At 41.7% G+C, this 22,296-nt stretch overlaps 2 protein-coding genes across 2 annotated transcripts; one reads left to right on the top strand and one right to left on the bottom strand.

Moving 5' to 3' along the window:
• Positions 1-5,209: 5,209 nt before the first annotated feature.
• Positions 5,210-6,616, bottom strand: LOC308283089 (nuclear factor 7, ovary-like; the record flags this gene model as incomplete). Its single annotated transcript, XM_080723476.1, has 1 exon — positions 5,210-6,616. The coding sequence occupies one exon, from the start codon at positions 6,614-6,616 to the stop codon at positions 5,210-5,212; it is 1,407 nt and encodes a 468-aa protein (XP_080579602.1).
• A 4,586-nt stretch (positions 6,617-11,202) lies between these two features.
• LOC308283090 (tRNA-splicing endonuclease subunit Sen54-like) lies at positions 11,203-21,381 on the top strand (the record flags this gene model as incomplete). Its single annotated transcript, XM_080723477.1, has 10 exons — positions 11,203-11,253; positions 11,376-11,459; positions 13,416-13,514; positions 13,902-13,954; positions 14,056-14,186; positions 15,005-15,129; positions 16,457-16,676; positions 18,213-18,273; positions 18,478-18,591; positions 21,231-21,381. Exons 2-10 carry the CDS (start codon positions 11,394-11,396, stop codon positions 21,379-21,381), a joined length of 1,020 nt encoding a protein of 339 aa, XP_080579603.1. The 5' UTR covers positions 11,203-11,253; positions 11,376-11,393.
• Between the last annotated feature and the right edge of the window lie 915 nt (positions 21,382-22,296).

Below are 22,296 nucleotides of genomic sequence, written 5' to 3' on the forward strand. Positions count from 1 at the left end.
TGCAGTATAGGTAGGTAGGTAGGTAGGTACTTTATTGATCCCCGAGGGGAAATTCAAGCGTTACAGCAGCTCATAAAAACGTCAATGAAAACACATGATGATAATAAATATCTAAAAGAAATGCATTTAAGCAAGTTAAAATGTTAACTGACAAACCAAACCAAAACATTACTAATAGAGATCTGAAATAACTTGTATCCCACATCTCCCATCCTAACTGGCTTGGTCAAGCCAACCAGATGAGGAGTTGTACAGTCTTATAGCTGTGGGCAGAAAAGATCTCCTATAGCGTTCGTTTTTGCAAGTTGGATGTAACAGTCTGTTGCTAAAGGAGCTTTTCTGCCCTTTCACAGTGTCATGTAAGGGGTGAGAGGGGTTGTCCATGATGGCCAGGAGTTTAGTCCTAATCCTGTTATTGGCCACCTCCTCCACAGTATCCAAGGTGGTACCGAGGACAGAACCCGCTTTCTTGATAAGCCTATTCAGCCTCTTCCTGTCGCCCTCCTTGATACTGCCCCCCCAACATACCACCGCATACAGCACTGCGCTGGCCACCACTGATTGATAGAACATGTTCAGCAGAGTCCTACACACACCAAAAGAGCTGAGCCTCCGCAGAAAGTAAAGCCGGCTCTGGCCCTTCTTGTACAGGACATCCGTGTTCCCAGTCCAGTCCAGTTTATTGTCCATTTCCACACCCAAGTACTTGTAGCTCTGAACCACCTCCACATCCTCTCCATCGATGGAAACAGGAGACAAGGGGGGAGCCCCCTTCTTCCTAAAATCAACCAGCATATATAGATGAGACATTCGCGAACGATTCCACTCTCTTGAACGGCTCTTTTAAATGAACGATGGGATCCAGTCCGCAGTCGCGGGACACAGAGCACTGACAGAGTAATGAGTCAGTGTCGAGAACGGATTCATTTCAGAAACGGATCATAAACAGGCGGAGGCACAGCTCCCGCTAGAGCCAGCAGTGTGGACATGTCATGGACGCAAACACAGCAAAACACAATCATTCATCATGGATTACAACACTGGAACAATTCAGAAGCACTTTAATTAGAAAATGTAACTTGTAGCCTACACTTGTGTATGTTAATTTGACTTTAGAAGATTGTTTAATTCGTGGACGTGCGTTTGTGCTGTGGCAGGTTATTTAATATATGGGATTTTGACAGCGTGCTTCCCTCCTCTTAACGGAACACCTTCCCGGCTCCGAATGTTTTAACGAAGCGGCGGTTCTGAACCGTTCTGTCTCACTTTCACCCCTACGCTGGTGCGAGACAATAAATAACTGTTCGCCAATTGCTACTTCTCATAAGAAGTACATGACACCAGTCCAGCAATGCACCGCAGTAGTAGGCTAACTGGTGATATAAAAATATATATATTTTCGCCTCGACTCAAACAATTGGCGTCGATTCCCGGGGCTTAAAACGACGCGTCGATTCGTCGATTTTTAGAGGACAGGCCTAATTTGGACACTTTCTTGCACAATACTGATAATAATACATGTCTTGTATAGTTGTATATGTTGTATAATACCAGTCATTTGTGGTTGACACACCTGGGCTTGTTTCAAGGCAGACCAGTGTTCCTTGTTTGGGAGACACTGGTGTAGACAACACTAAAATGTCATAATTCATTCTCTATGGAACATTCACACCACCAGCATCAGTATTGACAAATAAGTAAATAAGTGCAGAGCTCCCCTTGTGTGCCTACAACTTGCATGTCAGTAAAACCTAACCAACTTAATAATGTGATTGTGTCCATGCATCCACAGCTTCCAGGGTCCAGTTCCTGACCTGCAGACTGTCAAACTGCTGGCCTTCCAGAGCAGGGACGTTCCTGTCACCTTTGCTGTGGTGGACCATGGTGACATCTCCTTCTACACCTTCAAAGACTTCCATCTGCCCACTGACGTGTTCCCCTGAGGACAACAATCCTCTGGGATGTTCTATGAGGACAACAATCCTCTGGGATGTTCTATGAGGACAACAATCCTCTGGATGTTCTATGAGGACAACAATCCTCTGGGATGTTCTATGAGGACAACAATCCTCTGGATGTTCTATGAGGACAACAATCCTCTGGGATGTTCTATGAGGACAACAATCCTCTGTGATGTTCTATGAGGACAACAATCCTCTGAGATGTTCTACCACACTGACTAGTACTGTACACACTGTACACACTGTACATACACTCTGCATCTGAAATAACAGCTCCTTATGGTCTTATTCACTGTATATCTTTAAATACGTGCCTTTAACTACATAAGACCTATTCAAAGACTTTCCAAAATAGCTTGTCTACTGTACAAGCTCCCAACATGTTGGGAGTTTGTAGATCGGCTATTTTTGAAAATGTTTGAAACTTTTTCAAAAAGAAATTGACAATTTTTGACAATTCCCAAGCAGAAGCATTGCACATATTGTAGTGTGGTCCTTCATATTGGAGCAGGAGGTATCAGGAGCTTTTCAAAGCACTGGGTGAAGGCAGCAACACAACTAATGGTTGTATTTGTTATGTCTGCCGTTCAGAAACCACTGTATGTAGGAACTGAACTACTCTGATAAGTAGTGAGCATGGAGTCTCCTCAGTGTTTTGATGTTATGACTTTTGTTGGGAATATTGAGTTGACATTTACTTTTTGTTTTACAAAATAAAATCTAAGAACACTGTTGTCCACAAAACTACGATCCTTTGCTGATGTCCACAAAGCTACCTCCCTCTTAAAATAAAGATACAAAGATAAAGCTATCTACTGGTCTCTATAGTGTTTATGATGTCCATGTTCTAGTAGTTTAAATCAACTAGTGATAGACATGTTGTTTATGACATGGTGTAGCTACAGTAGAGACCTACAGTAGCTGTGTAGAACAGAGGTTGTATATGAGCTGCATGTATAACCTACACCACTGATATAACCTACACCACTGATATCTATTGAACAACACTACACCTTCACTGACACTAGAGGGAGTCAACAGCACACAGGGTGAGGGGCTGAGGACTGGGAATATTTGAACACATTTTATTCTTGTTTTTACCACTTAAACCATGTTTACTCTGTTGATATTTGTCACGTGTGTGCGTGCGTTTTACCTGGACTGAGTCAACCAAACTAGAATACAATAATAATAATAACACTTGGAATTATAGGAGTTGAGGCATTACATTTAGTTTGATTTGGTTCCACAGTTGATAGACCTAATGTGAAATAATAGCCAAACTAGAACTTTGTAAGAAATAGATTTGCACACAGTAGCTCCATTCAATGTTTTTTATAGACATCCTCCTGAGTGAAGTTTGGAGGAGAAATCTCTTCTTCAGACTCCAAAGTCGAAGTGCAGTAAGAAGACAACAATTATACTGATGAATTGGGTTTTGAAGTGTTTCTACTGTCAGTCAGTGGTTCCCAAAGCTTTTAGCTCAAGGCCCAAAAGAGATCTATAAGCCACGCTGTGAGCTTATAGATCTGCTATTTTCACTACTTCTTAAACATTATATTAACTCAGCACAAAAAGAAAGGAAACTTGACTTCAGTCCATATGTCCCCTTCAATAATACCAATTTGTATTGTGTTTTATATCATTTTTATTGTTGATTTGTGACCTTTACAAGGAGGTACATTTTGTAAGCATCAGGCATTAGTGGAATGAGTGCTACAACCAAACGTGTGGGTAGACCAAAAAATTCCATTATGGTGTTTGATATCATTGTTATCGTTGATTTGTCACCTTTACAACAAATTGTAAGGATCTGGCATTCGTGGAATGAGCAACACAGCCAATCGTGTGGGTAGCGCCCCTCCAAAAATGGCCTGGCAGGCCTGCAATACCGTTCTTTTGGTGTTCTCGTTTGTTGCTTGGTTCATTAAATGATTGCACTCTCCGACAGGAATTAGAAAAAGAAAAAACAGCACATATTGTCTATTTTTACACTTAGTTAATTTTAAGGTCAGTGTCAGGGAAGCCCAAAACGAGAGTAAATTCCAGCAGAACAGTAGGCCTATATTGCAAGCCATTTTGGCAACAATTTGGTCGGCGCTACCCACACGTTTGGCTGTGGTGCTCAATCCACGAATGCCCGATGCTTACCAAATATAGCTCCTTGTAAAGAAACCAATCGTTGACAAATCAATGCTAAAAATTATATAAAACACACTACAAATTGGTATTATTAAAGGGGAGACATAATGGACCGAAGTCAAGTTTCCTTTCTTTTTGTAGCTATTGAGTTTATATTTTTTTAATGGAAATTATTAGACTTTTTTATTTATTAAATACTTTTGAAATGCTGCTTTTAATAGTTGTTTTTACTTGATGAAAAGCTTGGAATTGTTTTTACTTGTTTCAACTCTCTTAAATCTTTTGAAATAATTATATATATTTTTTCATGTAGGAACATATTATGGAACATAATATATTTACTCGCGACTCATAAAAATTGGTCCACGACCCAAACATGTGTCCCGACGACTGTTTGGGAACCAGTTTACCTTTTAAGTGATACTGCACTAATCTGTTCTTGAGGTAAATCTTTATCCCCTAAAATCATGAACAAAGATTTGACCTTATATTTTAGGATTAGATTTTTGTATGCTTCATCGATGTAAAATGTTCTCCTGTTTCATGTGAATGTATCTCTCAGATACCCTATGGAAGAAATGAAAGTGTCAACTGAATATATTAAACAATTCAGTTAAAAACAAATAATTGTTTAGTCGAGCGACATTTCAAAAGAGCAACGTGACATATTTAGACCCACAATAGATTCAAGTTAACTGTTTTAATATTTTATTATGGTCTTATTATTATTATGGTCTTATTATTAACAGTGATTCAAGTGACTGCAGGGTCATAGTCTACCTCAACCGTTGTGGTTTCATAAAACTAATGTAATATTTAACATACTGACCTCTGCTAGCCATCATATTATAACATGTCATTCTTTATAATGGCATAAAGAGATTGTTCCAATGTAATGATTCGATAATAGGAAATAGACAGTAAAAAGTACAGTGCAAGATTAAAAGTACCATAAAATAGTCTGATACATTTTAAAGTATCTCAATGTTTACTACTGAGATAATTACATTTCTATGAATCCCCTAATATTAATTACCATTATTGTTTGCAATTGTACTATTACTAATATTGTTAATACATCATGATCATCATCATCATCATCATGTTTAACAACATGGTTCCAGAGTTACACTGATCTTCCATGGTAACATCTTCAGAGGGACAGTACGACTATTGTTAATGTATGGAAAGAGTGTGTCAGTGAAAGTGTGTGTGAAGGTGTGTATGTGTGTGTTAGTATCAGGATCAGAGAAGGACAGCTTTCCTTTGTTCCAGTCCAGCTGGACTCTGATCTTCTTGGGGTTCTGCTTCACTGAGAGAACAGTGAGTGACCCTGGTGAGGAGACTGCTTTGTATTTACCTTCATATAAATATATGCACCAGCGTTGACCCCCTCCATTTCCCTTCCTCTGAAAAGACTCTGCTAGCACACCCAGTCCCCAGCCTGTACTGTCTCCAACCTCAACATCCCAGCTGTGAGTCCCAGAGTTAAAGCCCTCAGAACCCAGGACAAGGCGCCGTTGGTCAAACCTCTCTGTGTTGTCAGGAAGCTGCTGTCTCTCTCCATGTGTCACACTGGTCAGATCATCAGACAGAATGAGTTCTGGATGGGCAGTGTTGGGGTCCAGAATGACAGGAGTGTAGGAGACAATGTCCTTCATCTTGTCCCAGACTCTGAAGGTCAGGTTCTTCAGGTGTTTGGTCTCGTCTATCAGTGCTCCTGAGACCGGCTGTGGGTCCTGCAGTGTGAACTGGACTCTTTCCACTGTGGTCTTGTAGTTCTGCAGGAATGAGATGTGTTCAGCTCTCAGATCCTCCTCTATGGCTCTGATTGTGTCTGAAAGGGTTGATATGTCTCTGTTCAGACCCTCAATCTTCTCCTTCACCATCTGAGTCTTCTGCTGCTCTTCCTCCCTCAGTGCAGTGATCCTGGCCTCCTCTTCCTTTTGTAGAAACTGATGCATCTTCTTATACTGTTCCTTCATCTGCATCTCTGTGTGCCGGGCCCGGACCTTAATGTGTTCTGCTGTTTGGTCATAGTTTGTTTTAACTTTATTAAAGACCTCGAGTTTCTCCTGTAAAGGTTTCAGTAATTTCTGGACTTTCTCCTTGTGTTCCGGTGCAGCTTCATTGATGGGTCTGAATCTGTGGTTGATGTGTTTTATAGAATCTCGACACACAAAACACGCTGGCTGTTGACATTCCAGACAGAACAGTTTGAATTTCTCATCATCATGCAGACTGCAGAGAACCCCAGAGCCTGTTGAAGCTCTCTGATGTCTCTCCTGTATGAAGGCCTCACACAGGTTCTTCAGAGCCAGGTTTCTGGGTGGATCCACCGAATGTTTCTCTTTACAAACTGGACATTCTTTTATTACCTTCTCTCTCCACCATTCCTGCAGACAGGCTTTACAGAAGCTGTGGCTACAGGACAGAACAACAGGATCTATAAAGATGTCACAACACACAGGACATGAATAATCCTCTTCTGGGCGAGATGCGTTGGAAGCCATTTGGTCTCAGTGTGTAGCTTCAAATACGCTGCTCAAGCCAGGATATCAGCCAGTCAGTGGTGGTAAAACTCCCTATTCTAGAATGTTCCGTGAAGTTTACTTTCCCTTTGAATGGTGGTTCTTGTTAAAGTCCATTCTGCTAACAGAGTCAGCAGCAGGTTCCAGTGGTCTGGGTCAGTATTCCCTCCTAGCTGTGGAAAGACAGTCTGTCCTCCTCACTGTAATTGTGTTTGATCTGAACGTGATTCTTATGGTCTTATACTGTATGAATCTGGCAAAGTCTGGGTGGAGCTTTGACAACAAGGAAACTCCGTCATATAATTTGAGGTATGTTGTCAAACAAACATATGGTGTGATTTCTTCGTCACATGCATGGCATTTATGGCAAAGCAGGTTAGCTCATGGACACACAGAGTGTGTGTGTGTGTGTGTGTGTGTGTGTGTGTGTGTGTGTGTGTGTGTGTGTGTGTGTGTGTGTGTGTGTGTGTGTGTGTGCCTGCCTGCCTGCGTGCGTGCGTGCGTGCGTGCGTGTGTGTGCATATTGTTTGTTCCCATGCTCTGACTTGCACAGTATGAAGCATAGATTCCACTTACCACTTGGCAGTGCACACCTCTGGGTCACATGGGACACAAATGCCACATTTTACGCTGTTCAGACAGACAGGCAGACAGACAGGCAGACAGGCAGACAGACAGACAGACAGACAGACAGACAGACAGACAGACAGACAGACAGACAGACAGGTCTTGTGAATTCATAGAAGGATATAGACAGGTTACCATATATACTAAACAGCCTGAAAAAGCAATGTTTCTCAAAATGCAATTTGACCATTCAAAGTGTTTTACAATGTAGGCCTGACTTTCACTCTTTCACACGGCAACATCGCCATGCTAGTCACATACCTGCTTATTATCAGGAGCAGTAGGGGTTCAGTGTCTTGTAGGGGTGCAGGAAAAAATCGATTCGAATTGTAATTTTTTATTACGATAATTTATTAGATATTATGTTGTGTTGAGTTAAAAGAATGTGTGCAAGCATGAATAAATCAGACATGTTGTCTTGGATTTACCTTTGTGTGTTTACATTATTGCAATAAGTTGATAAAACCTTTACAATTATAAAAGCTACGTAAATGTACTCTGCCTTCATGCCAAGCATCTATGGCAAAGGGCCATACAAATATGAGTTATTGAAAAAAGAATTGGTCAAGTCAAGTGGCTCAAATTGCCCCAGATCCAAGTCTAGTCCTGTCAGTTTAATGCTGCTAAAAAAAATGCAAACATTTAGTTAAAAGAAAACAAAAAGTGTCAGGCCTTAATTTATTATTGTCAATAATAAAGGCAAGACAGCAAACAATTATGCAACAATGGTTCACAGAACTTTTAAAATGCACTTCAAGTCAAGTTTCACATGCTGTATGTTGCACATTTCAGTTCTCTCAGTTCACTGTTTTCGGGTAACTTTCAGTCAGATGATTTGTGGGTTGTCTGGGTGTATTTGCAAGTTCCTTGTCTTTAACCAAAACAAATACAGTTTTTGCTAAAGGGACAAATACATAGTTAAAATATTGCTGACAGCACTTGATCATCGGGTCAGATGATTTGTGGTTTGTCTGAACACGTATTTGCAAGTTCAAATAAGGAAGGGAAACCACGTGACCGCCGGGAACGGCCATGACGCTCCCTGACGCTCTCCATGGGTGCCAGAACTCGCACCGAAAGTGCAATGAAATACGTGTGAAATACATGCCGTATGATTTCAGTTCCTTTTCTTTCCTTTTCTCAGTTCACTTTTTTTTCTGGAAACTTTCGGGTCAGATGATTGGTGGTTGTCTGGGTGGCCTTTTGTCTAGGCCACCCAGACAACCACAAATCATTGTTTTTGCTAAAGGGACAGATAAATAGTTAAAATATTGCTGACAGCGGTTTCAATTCCTTCTTTCTTTGTTTCGGCAGGAGAAATTCTTCATTGTAGCCTACTTGTAGCCTATTTGGGGTATTCCACCTCAAATAACCAATCACCATTTTGGTTCTCATAACTGTTTAAATTAATATCAGATATCTAAATATAGGGATAGGTATCGTTCACCTTTGAATCGATACGATACCTTTTTCGATACCTGGGAATCGATACGATACCCTTTTTGATACCATTTTCGATACTTTTTATTTATTATTATTATAATTATTATTTGCCTTTTGCTATGGGCTATTTTAGACACCAAAATAGGTTATTCAGCCATTTGCATGTCAAGTAGGCCTAGTAGTAGTAGTAGAGTAGTTGATGTGACTACTATTACTATTATGGCTGCTATTGTATAATTCAGAGTAAACCTTTAAATGACATGTAGGCCTAACGTAAGATTTTTAGGGGACTTCCGCCTCCTATAACCTGGCCCAGTTAGTTACCAATAAATACCACCTTGGTTGTTATATCCCCATGTGTAACGCCCAGGATTCAAACGCGGGTTTCCTGTGTATCTTAACCATCAGACCAAAGGGATATCCCTTTGTACCAGGGGAGATACTAGACTTTTGAGGCCATCAGGCTGAGTCACTCTGCTACACGTGTTCAAAAGCTCAAGACCCAGGGCTTAATTAATGCCAGAGCTTGCCGGAGCTTGGCTCCGCCACCTGCCTCTTGCGCTCCGGTACCTACAAGTGCGCTCCGCCACCTGCTCCTTGCGCTCCGGTACATCAAATGCGTCTACAGTCTATATAATGTTAAGTGGCGTGCCATGTAGAGCTTAGATCGGGCCTAAAAAAAGTGAGCCCGGCCCAACCCAGCCGACAGAACGGCAGCCCGAGCTCGGCCCGAAGCCCGATACATAATTGACAATTGGAGACCGGCCCAGCCCGCAGCCCGACATTATAAACAAGCTTAATTGCTGCAGCTGCCTTTTTTCTCATTTGGTGATTTGTTAAGAACAGAGTCCTTTTCCAACTGTCTTTATATATATTAAAATACATTGTAGCAAGTACCGTGCTAATTATAGAACAAATAAACATCGGAGCCTAATTCTCAATCAATCGATCAAAAAGCCTCGCTGGAAAACACAACTGACGGCCGCCGCTAAATCAGGCAGCAGGCGTACAGGCTGTTATAGCTACAACGTTCACACAACGTCTATTATGATTATTAGGAGGATACAAAAAGTGTCTGTGGACTGTTTCAACGATGTCCTCCGCTCTGCTCTGCTCGACCAGCGCTGGCAGCGCATGCATGCACTGCACACGCCACAGCAGCCAGCCACACACACACAGCACAGACGCGCGCACACACACACACACACACACACACACACACACACACACACACACACACACACACACACACACACACACACACACACACACACACACACACACCCTCTCTCACAGTTTGGAATGTGCATAGTCTCTCTCTCTCTCTCTCTCTCTCTCTCTCTCTCTCTCTCTCATATGCATGTGGGTTGCAGGCATGCACGGGTCACTCACACACGGGGCATTCACCAGGTGCATTTGATGTGTGTCTCATCTTCCAACGGGTATGGAAAAAACTATGTGGAGCAAGTGCATACATCCCCATACTTCTATTCACCTAATTTTGCTGTTAAATTATTTGTATCCATCATACATCACTCCTCCATGGGCTGCTCCTTACATTATGATGCTCCCACATATTCTCACGCAGGCACCAGTTACAGTAACTTTCCCCACAACCCACACTCTGCACATATTTTGGAGCACATATCTTTGAACGGGTAAGGTCTAGTATTGTATATTTTTGTGTTTCATGTGTATAAACATACCATGTTATTGTGCATTCAATACTATGGTAACTATGCTATTAAAATAATAGATTAATATATTCATGCTTTTATTTGAAACATGCATGTACAAGTGGCCATACAACTGCCATTAACACACATACCTTATTAACTGAGAACCAATGTCAATACTATCAATCTATCACTGACTAGATGTGCCAGATTTCGGGATCTGATCCTGATTTTGGAGAGTCCTAGAGCAGGGGTTCCCAAACCTTTTTGTCTCAGGGCACCCCATAAATATATGTTTCTAATTCGAGGCACTCTTACATTATAATTTTCACTCCCAGCACCTTATATTTATAGCATATCATCGTTGTCGGGTGGAAACCTTGTATGTCCAAAACCGTTAGTTTTGTATTTATCATCTATAAAATGCACTAAACTAGTGAAAACAGCAGATCTACATGCGAGGTGTTGTGTGCTTGTAGATCGGCTGTTTTCAGTAGTTTTGTGCGACAGTCTTGTATGATGAAGCAAGGCTTTGCTTTACCAAAAGACGTACACATTTGAAACTTGGAGATACGAGGTTTCTGCCCGACAGCGAGATAATATTTTTTCAAGTGTCCAAATAATTTCCAAATATTATCCAAATTATCTTGCGGCACCCCTGGACTGCCGTCACGGCACCCCAGGGTGCCCCGTCACCCACTCTGAAAACCCCTGTCCTAGAAAACCAATTAAAGAAATCAAATAATGGCTGATATGTTGTCCAAAGTGATATATCGGACGAGCTCTGAATGCTTTTCTCTGCGTTCCAGAGGTAACCTGGTGAAAGCTGTGTGGATTCCGAGGGAGAGAAGGGTGGAACTGCAGTCTCCTGCTGTGAGTGCATCACCACACCATGATGGGAGAACACAACCTCCTTCCTCTATTACCCATTCATCACATACATTTTGTCGGATGCACATTGATAATTACTGCTTTTTTTAATCTAATCCACACAGGGAAAGTTTTGGCAGACGATGGGTTACTCTGCCAACGGGAAACAATATCTGCTCCCAGAGGAGGCTCTGTACCTGATGGAATGTGTGAGTGTCAAATACTGTGTGTGTGTGTGTGTGTGTGTGTGTGTGTGTGTGTGTGTGTGTGTGTGTGTGTGTGTGTGTGTGCTTGTGTGTGTGTCTGAATCAACATCAATATAACAACAGATAAGGCTTTCCCCTCATAGTATATTAATCAGTCAGTTTGTTATTAGTTGACCAAGACTTTATTTTCCTCCCCCATGGACATGCGTTGTAAACTCAAGATAGAACCCTGCAATTCTCCCAGTCTATATATAGACCAATGTCCACTAGGCATTGTTAAATCTACATTAGAATGTTCAGTTCTCAATATCACCTGAAAAGCCTGGTCTCTGCTAACTGGTTGAGAGACATTCCTGTGACTTCAAGTCACAGGAATGTCTTCAGTGACTGAGTAAGAGATTAAGGAGCGCTGTGTGCGTCCGTGATTATATCCAACTGAAAACTGGGGTGCTCTTTGAAGAGGGATGTATGGTGAGATGTACCGTAACCATTTTCCTTTGTATCCATTTAGCAAGTAATTCTGTCAGTGACACAATGAAGTTGGTTGTAGACAGTACAAGGCCTTTGCTGTGTTCAATGTTTGTATATGATGACTCAGCCTCATTGTGACTAAAATGCATCACAAATATTCAGTAATTCATTCTTTTTTTTAAGTGAGGAATTGAAGACCCTAAGGTAGGGTGGAAACAAAGGCTTTATAATGCAATAGGCATTACTAGTGAAATATCTTTTTCATCATGTGTTACACCTTTTTGTAAAAACATTAAACCAACTGTAAGAATTTCTTCAGTTGAGGATATTTCTAAACAACAAATCAAAGAAGAATCTGAGTTGTAGTGAATTGATTGAATGAATACTTGATTAACAATTTGCAAACGGTACAGCAGGGATTGACACTAATGGTTGTCCGAATGCCCGGGGCAGGTAAATAAAATGTTCGGGCAGGTGAAGTGTGCAGTGGCAGAGTGGCTGGCTAGCTGCTACGTGAGCTCCGTCAAAAACAGTCATAGCTAAAGACTTGTTTCTAGAGATGTTACCGATCAATCGGCAATGGATCGGATCGGGCCGATCAAAGCGTGATCGGCGATAATCGGTGGTTTAGATCAAAAGGTAAATTCACCGATCCGATCCGATCGGTGCATCCGATCAACCAGCCGTTCAGTATGCCCACTTGAGGCCATTTTGGGGTATTGATTTCCACAGTGCTGAAGGAATAATTAGTTACTGCTATGATAATAAATACATAGTAATGCTGGTAAATAACTATAAGGCAAATATATAAATGAATTCATGAGTGAATTAATTAATTAAAGTTAAAACATTAACATTTAGAAAATATAAATAATATATAAATAATAACTTGATCGGATCGGTGATTGATCGGTATCGGGTGATCAAACTTTTGTGATCGGTGCTCGGTGATCGGTTCCAAAAAACCTGATCGGACCATCCCTACTTGTTTCCCCATTCACCTCACGTTCGCACAATGAGGCATGCTGCTTGACGTGAGATTCCAAGTGGCCAAGACCTGAGGGCGAGTAGAACATGACCTGTACTTGCACGATGGGCAAGTACCTCTGAGACCTTAGTGTCAACCCCTGCAACCGTAACTGAATATACATTTTTGAAATGGTATCTTTTGTTGATTTTTTATTACACAATAGGCTTACTTAATCTGACCTTTTTGAATCCTGCACCTGGCAAATAACTAACATGATTATACAAAAGAAACTCAAACTAACACTAAAACTAATGAAAAGGAAACTAAAACTAAGCTTTGTCACAAAAATCAAAAACTATAAAGAATAAAAATAAACTGTATTCGACAAATTAAACCAAACAAAAATCCCAAACTATTATAACCTTGATAGGGCGTCACACGGTTTGCTGGCTGGTGTTGGTCCACATTCTGAAGAGTGAAGTGTTCTTGAGGCCTGAACGGTTGTCTTGTGTTTTCAGGGAAACCTGCAGGTGTTTTATCACGACCTTCCTCTGTCCATCCAGGAAGGATATGAGAGGTTTCTGTCCTCCAAGACACTCACACTGCAGGAGTACCAGGTATCAGGGATGAGGGGAGCTTGTGGGTTTGAGTCCAGCTTTGTCGGCCGTCTACCCAAACACAATTGGTCTGTTTTTGGTGGAGGGAAGCCGGGCTGTGATATTGGTCAATACATGTACTCCTAAGAGCTGGGGGCGATGCCTTACCTGTCAGCAGGGAGTGTTGGGCGAGAGGAGTAGGGCAAAGGCCCGACATCCTCCCGGTGGGGGCTCCTCATCGGCAGGTGATTCAGTAGGATGCAACAGCAGTGACAACACAGCAATGTGTGTTGGCATAACGACTATATCGTGGGATCAAGGGATGAGGGGAGCACTGCTTATGTTAACAGCAGAAGAAAGTATTTCCTCTCAACTCAACCTAATGTCACAAACCTTTTCATCACCAAGGTGTTTGGGCATTTGAAGAGACTCGGCTACATTGTGAACCGGTTCGATGCCAGGTAAATCACTGCTAGTGACGCGTTCTTACAACGTCATGCTTGACCTTACAATGGGGTTGTGGAGGATTTGGAGGGGACAATGATTCTGGGTCTCTTCACAGTACGGTGTCGTCCTCATACGAGGACAAGCTGAATCTGCCGTCTTCGAACGACCAAGCAAGGAGGCATCAGAAGAGGAAACGCAGTGACAGCCCCTCCCCTTTGCCAAGGTACCTCCAAGATCTCCATGGATGTATGGAGATCTGCTATTTTCATCTATTTGTTTAAATCTTTGATGCTAGGTTGGAAGTGGTTAAAAATCTGAACAAATCGGCTGCTGCATATAACTGCAGATGTTGTTGCCAAAAAGACAGATGATGAACAATACTGTATATCAGCCAAACTGATAATATAAACATTATCATGTATTTCAATCTATGTAGGCCTATACATTATTTAATGTAAAACCATTGCCTACTGTATGTAAATAGAACTCCTGTATCTCCAGTAGAGAGGTGTTTACTGACTTAAACTTTTTGTCTTTTTTCAGCCAAACAGAAGCTGAGGAGAGATCCGTCTGTGACAGAACAGAGGTGGGTGAACATGACAACACAGATGAGAAGAATGAGAAGACCCCAGAGTCTGCTGCAGACCCTCCAACCCCTGAGACCTCAGAGACCCAGAACCTGCTGCAAACTGACCCCAGTGTAGGCCTTTCACTACATCACATAATAGCCCGAGAGCAATTATTGTTTTGCATAATCGTCATAATTGGTTGTATTCAGAAGCTTCAGAAGGAAGATGAAAAGATGTCTCAAAATGCGTTCCAACATGACAAGTTTTAGCTTGTAGATCTGCTATTTCTGAACATGTTTTTATACAAGTATAACATTATTAAATAATAACTATAATTGTGGTGCCAGGCCTGTCCCTGCAGCGAGGGCAGGAGTTGGTGGGAGACGTCCCTGTCAGCGTCCACAGAGCGGGGACCACCAGAGCCTCCCCCCAGCAGGCCCAGGGCCTCCTGCTCCTCTTCTCCACGCTGGGACTTCCACTCCATTCCCTTCCCAGACCTGGGCTCCAGGTGGAGCTCCTCCACAAGGCTGGCCTCCCCGGACCCTTCCCTGCTGCCCGGGGCTCTGGCCGTGGGCCACTGCGACATCGCCCCCTGGCTGCACAGGCTGAACCTGCGCCAGGTGAGGACCAGTCATGGACAAAGTACTGAACCCTCGTACTGACTGAACCCCAGGGCTAGAGTCAAAGTAAAGATATTCTTGGTCAAATATTACTCGACTACAAGTGAAAGTTGCTCTGTTAAATTTGTTCTTGAGTTAAAGTACTGGAGTATTTACTTTCTAAATATAATTAACTCTTTTACCGCTTTGGACGTTCCCGTTCGCCCCATTTTTCATGGCGGCGCGATGCCAATTGTACGTTCTTTGGCTCGTTCTTTTGTACCTTGTTTTGATGTCTGTAAACTGATGAGGGGTCGCGCGGGTGTGTACCGTTAACACATCTCCCGTAAAAGTGCTCTCAAAAACCCACTGGACGTTAGCATCGATGGAGTAACAAAACACTTCCTTGTTATTTTCTCTGGGTCTATTGCACTGTAGCGATTCAGTGGTATGGACGGATGGCAGCCGGCCGCGGCCATTTCACATTAATTCTTGCATGAGGCTGACCAAAGTGCACTATGTAATGAGGAAAATAAATAAATGAAAAAAAACAAAAAACGAATACATCTTTGTCTATAACCTCGCAAAGGTAAGCTGCTTTTGCTGGCACAACACCCAATAAATAAATAATAACATCTGGCAGTAAAACTGTTAAGCACTCAAAAGTACAAATTACAAAGAAAGTTTATTTTCTTTATTCTCCAAATAAATTCAAAGATCTTCCGTAATGTGAGCTTGTAGATCTGCTATTTACACTATATTTGAAATGGAGCTTGAGTGATTAATTCCCTTTTTTCCCTAACATCACAACATCATAATTTTACATATTGTGTTAATTGTTCAGGAATCAGCACTAGTGTGTGAGTGGGCTCCTTTTCATACTGTTTCACAAATCACACATTAGGACGTGAGCAGGCCTGAAATTTCGTCATTTTAGGGGCAAGGCCACATTGGTGTTGTCCATTGTTTGAGGACACAAAGGCCAAATGCCAGGACAGGAAGGCCATCAAATAAAACAAGATTTTGGTTAAGATTTAACATTTTATATGTAGACTATCTGCTGTGAAATAAATAAATTGGTATTTACAATCTGATCCATGCTCAGCCCTGTATCAATCAAATATACTGGATTGGTTTAAAAATTGGTTGTTGGGGACTCAACAAAAGACACTGGTCCACATGACAAGAAAGATAGACTGGTGTCTACATGTTGGCAAGACAGAGGAGAAAGTGGTACAGTCAGCTGGGGCATTAAGGCCACTATGGCCTTCATGGCCTCCCTGAAATTCCTGCCCTGGTCGTGAGATTGAATCATGAGTACTGTACTCTACGTTCCTGTCCCTGACAGATGAAGATGTCTGCAGGGGAGCGGTGGAGGGAGGAGGACAGGGACAGGTACAGGCGGGACGTCAACGAGGACAGAGAGGTGAGACGCTGCAGCAACTGGACAGAGTACCACCAGCTGCAGGAGGGGAGGAGGAGGCACCGTCGCCATGACAACAGACCACCCCATCTATGGGAGGGCTCCGTCGTTCCCTTACACGACCCCAACCACTACACCTCCACTGGTACGACCACACTCTGACTCCATGTTAGAAAGATATGTTACACCCTGACTGGTATGACCACACTCTGACTCCATGTTAGAAAGACATGTTACACCCTGACTGGTATGACCACACTCTGACCCCATGTTAGAAAGACATGTTACACCCTGACTGGTACGACCACACTCTGACCACATGTTAGAAAGATATGTTACACCCCGACTGGTACGACCACACTCTGACCCCATGTTGGAAAGACATGTTACACCCTGACTGGTACGACCACACTCTGACCACATGTTAGAAAGACATGTTACACCCTGACTGGTATGACCACACTCTGACTCCATGTTAGAAAGACATGTTACACCCTGACTGGTACGACCACACACTGACCACATGTTAGAAAGACATGTTACACCCTGACTGGTATGACCACACTCTGACTCCATGTTAGAAAGATATGTTACACCCTGACTGGTACGACCACACTCTGACCACATGTTAGAAAGACATGTTACACCCTGACTGGTACGACCACACTCTGACCCCATGTTGGAAAGAAATGACAGTGTTTGACTCTATTACGATTACGATGAACAAAAGTTATCGTTTTCCTATTATGAGAGTTGGTCAGCAGCACTAGCCTGATTTCAAGACTCTACGCTGGAGCTTAAGAGTCTGAGCTTGTCTGCATACTATTTGATTGAAAAGGGGAGGGGATTTCAAATTTGAAATTCCCAATCACAAGCGATCTGGTGGGAGGGGTTGTGTTTGACTTTTGCACACAAAACAATCCCTCCTCCCCCTCCAGGTCACTGTCTTTGATGTTTCACTGATTAGAGAGAATCACTAACGAGCTATTCGACACTTGTATGGCTCAATCAATGACTGCCCTTTTGAAGTTCAAAGGGAGCAATTAAGAACTCTGGTGAGCCACGCAGCCACCCCTCCCTCCACTGTTTCTGTTGATTTTCACCCCACCCCCCCTCTCTCTTGCTTTGAATTCATTGGTCGGTTTCGCTCGGTTTGAGAGGTTTTCGTTAGCAAGAGCCACGTCATATGACACATCCAGACCAAGAGATGCAGTTCACTCAGAGAGTGGGCGGGTCTATTGGCTGGAGCCAGGCTACAGCAGCACTACACCGTCACCAGGTGGTTTGCTGGTCTGAAATAGTTTATTAAATCTACTAAAACCGGGAAAGCACCGGGAAAGCATCTGTCATTTTAGATTTCTGTGTTGGTTATTCAAAAATAGCAGTTATACAAGCTCATTCTGTCACTTTGTGCCGTGATGCGAAACAAATCTTGAAAGTGTGAGAACTACTGGTTTTGTAGAATCGGCCCCAGGTCTTAAGTTACTTTTCTGTGGCCCAAAATGTGAATATTATGCCCAAACCATGTCTGCACAAATCACCCGCTCACCATGTTATGCCTCAACATGGTTATGTCTGATATCAAAGGGAGAGATGGAGAGGGAGGGAGGGAGAGTGAGATATTGTTTTTTGCTTGTAAGATATGAATAACAGAGTGACATTTCTTTGTCTCTTTTCTCAGCTGAGCTGCTAGAAAAAATCAGCGTAGTCAAATCATCCAACTTGCTGGATGGAGCATCCAGGTAATGTTTTTAACTTTTGATTTCAAATGTCACAATGCACTTCACTTTACATCCACATTTAAAGCATTATTGAATGAACACTACAGCTACAGTATGGATCGAGTGTGTATTCCTATGATTTCATGAACAGTATTTTACCAGAGTGACTTAACACATAATAACAGTATTGGGGGAACAAGGTGACCTTGTGCTTTGTGTGTTCAGGTTGACAGCTGACGAGGAGTGGAGGATTAGTTTCAGTGTTTACCAACCCGACACGGTGGCCGACTTCAAGAAGAGCAACCCGGGGAAACCCTATTCCCGCCTGTGTGTCTGCAGGTAAGAAGTCCCCACTAACTGACACATGTCTGCAGGTAAGAAGTCCGCACTAACTGACACATGTGTGTCTGCAGCTAAGAAGTCTGCACTAGTTTAAGTGTGTGCTACTTTTGTCTCATGGTTCATGTCCTGTTCAAAATGTGACTGTGGCTGGAAAAATCTGGGTGGGCCTGAAGTTTTTTAAGATTAGACATTATAATGACCGGTGGATGATGACAATATTACAATCTTTTTCACTGTCTGTTTGGCTGCTTTCTGTGGGCGGCACATGGAAAAATACAGACCAGTTGCAGGTTGTAGCAGACCTAGCTCACAAATAGCCAAACAAAATCAGGGTTAAACCCAAAGGGTAAAGATTCTATTTGCACACTGAAGCACCCCTCAAAGATGTATATTTTTTACGATGTTTGGAGGAGAAAGCTCTTCTTCAGACTCAGTTCACTACAGTATGCAGATCTGTTTCTTGCCCTTTTATCTGGTGTACTTTTGGGTTCAGCACTCGTCTTTAACCCGTTCAGAACGGGTACACAGTATTGTGTATTATTATTTTATGCATTTAACTATTGAAAAATAGCAGATCTACAAGCTTGCAGCGCGGCACCGAGTGCCGCACTGCTAGCTTTTAGATCTGCTATTTTTGAAAAAACGTGAAAATTTGAATTTTGACCCGATTCTATAAGTGTCTCTTGAATCCTTCTAAGGTTTTTTGGAAAAACCTATGTTTCTATGTCAGCAATCTGGCCAGCCATCGTCAAAGAAAAGGTCCTTTTCACTGGAGCTTAGTTAGTCTGTTCTTGAGAGACTATTATGTCAGTGGTTCTCATACTTTTTCATGTGAAGGACCCCCAAAATGATATTTATTTGGCCACGGACCCGCATCTCAAAATATTTATTTCCAGGGACCCCCCAGAAGCAAAATTTGAGTTACAGACGTTCGCTTTAAAAATACATACATGTATATTCAAAGATTTTCACACATTTTCACGGCTTTTCAAAAATAGCAGATCTACAAGCTCGCCGCGCTGCAAGCTTGTATATCTGCTATTTTTCAACAGTTAAAGCATTCAATCCTAGGCCTAAATGGGTTAAAGGTTCTGTGTGGATGTGTCATTTGATCGTGATTCAAGTTGTTAAACTGACATCAGTCAATTCAAGGATTTGATTATTGCATCCACTAACATCAATGTAAATGTTCTTCTGTTTCATTTCAATGTAAGAATTTGACATAGTGTCAACTGAATAGGCCTACCATCCATACAAACAATTGAGTAAAAACAAAGTGACATTTCAAAAGTGCAATGTGACATATTTAGAACCTCCAAGTAAAATGTTTTAATATTTTATTATGTGTTCATTTTATTAACAGTGATTCAAATGACTGCAGAGTTCATAGTCTACCTCACCAACTCTTGCGGCTTCATAAAACTAATTTATTTAACATACTAACCTCTGCTAACATCATATAACATTACTTTGTCATAAAAAGATTCATCCAACGTGGTGATTTTATATTGGCACATTCTATAAAAAGTAAAAGAAGAAAAGTATCATAATAATAGTTTGATGCATTTCACGAAAAGTATCATGATAATAGTTTGATGCATTTCACTAAAGTATACTAAAGTATTTCAATTCCTCAACATGAAGATTACTACTGAGTTTTTTTTTTTTTTTTCTTACCATTGATTCATTATCTCAATGGTAAGCCGGCCTGCTTGCTCAGGGGATAAATTGAATCTTGACCATCAGGTAAAACTTGTCAGATCCTGTGTCTAGGTGAGACATGAACTTTGACATCTAAAATACAACCTCCCCATTTGTTATATTGTATTAACATTTACCATACAGATTGGACAAAATAACATTTTATTCATACAAAGAGAAGTTACATAATGCCGCTTTAACATGATAATAATAGAAAGGATAATGTGAGATTAAAAGAAAATGCATTAATACAACACTGATCTAAGCTGTCTATGAAATCTATGAAAAAGTTTAATCTGCTACACAATTTTATACAATATGTAGTGGGGGGTCCCTGCTTCATCTCACTCTCAGTGAAGGGGTCCTTGGCCTGAACAACCCCAAAGACCCCTGTTCTAGGTTATAGAATGTGTCTGTATTTGGAAACTTTCTTGTTCTATTTGTCTGTCATTCAATAGTTATATGAGATACTTCAATGGTTTCCAGTGGAAATAAGCTTAGTCTTTTCATGGATCTCCTTTTAGTAGACCTTGTACCAGTGAACTGTACCGTCATGAAACTGTACCTTTTCCTATGCAAACTTCTAATAAAGTCTTCAATCAATCAATCAATCAATCACAATACTGATAATAATACATGTCTTGTATGGTTGTATATGTTGTATAATAACAGTAATTTGTGGTTGACATACCTGGGCTTGACCAGTGTTCCTTGTTTGGAAGACACTGGTGTAGACAACACTAAAATGTCATAATTCATTCACTATGGAACATTCACACCACCATGCAGCACAGTATTGACACATTATGAGTAAATAAGTGCAGAGCTCCCTGTATGAGCTATAGTGTTTTCTTTTTCTCACTTGTGTGCCTACAACTTGCATGTCCATAGTAAAACCTAACCAACATAATGTGTTTGTGTCCATGTGTCCACAGCTTCCAGGGTCCAGTTCCTGACCTGCAGACTGTCAAAATGCTGGCCTTCCAGAGCAGGGACGTTCCTGTCACCTTTGCTGTGGTGGACCATGGTGACATCTCCTTCTACACCTTCAAAGACTTCCATCTGCCCACTGACGTGTTCCCCTGAGGACAACAATCCTCTGGAATGTTCTATGAGGACAACAATCCTCTGGATGTTCTATGAGGACAACAATCCTCTGGGATGTTCTATGAGGACAACAATCCTCTGGGATGTTCTATGAGGACAACAATCCTCTGGGATGTTCTATGAGGACAACAATCCTCTGAGATGTTCTATGAGGACAACAATCCTCTGGATGTTCTATGAGGACAACAATCCTCTGGATGTTCTATGAGGACAACAATCCTCTGGGATGTTCTATGAGGACAACAATCCTCTGGGATGTTCTATGAGGACAACAATCCTCTGGGATGTTCTATGAGGACAACAATCCTCTGGATGTTCTATGAGGACAACAATCCTCTGGATGTTCTATGAGGACAACAATCCTCTGGGATGTTCTATGAGGACAACAATCCTCTGGGATGTTCTATGAGGACAACAATCCTCTGGGATGTTCTATGAGGACAACAATCCTCTGGGATGTTCTATGAGGACAACAATCCTCTGGGATGTTCTACTCACACTCAATAGTACTGTACACACTGTACATACTGTACATACACACTGCATCTGAAATAACAGCTCCTTATGGTCTTATTCACTGTATATCTTTAAATACGTGCCTTTAACTACTTAAGACCTATTCAAAGACTTTCCAAAATAGCTTGTCTACTGTACAAGCTCCCAACATGTTGGGAGTTTGTAGATCGTCTATTTTTGAAAATGTTTGAAACTTTTTCAAAACAATTCCCAAGCAGAAGCTTTGCACATATTGTAGTGTGGTCCTTCATGTTGGAGCAGGAGGTATCAGGAGCTTTTCAAAGCACTGGGTGAAGGCAGCAACACAACTAATGGTTGTATTTGTTATGTCTGCCGTTCAGAAACCACTGTATGTAGGAACTGAACTACTCTGATAAG

Source organism: Nannobrachium achirus (genome assembly GCF_963921795.1).
Source record: "Nannobrachium achirus genome assembly, chromosome: 4".
NCBI classification, from domain to species: domain Eukaryota; kingdom Metazoa; phylum Chordata; class Actinopteri; order Myctophiformes; family Myctophidae; genus Nannobrachium; species Nannobrachium achirus.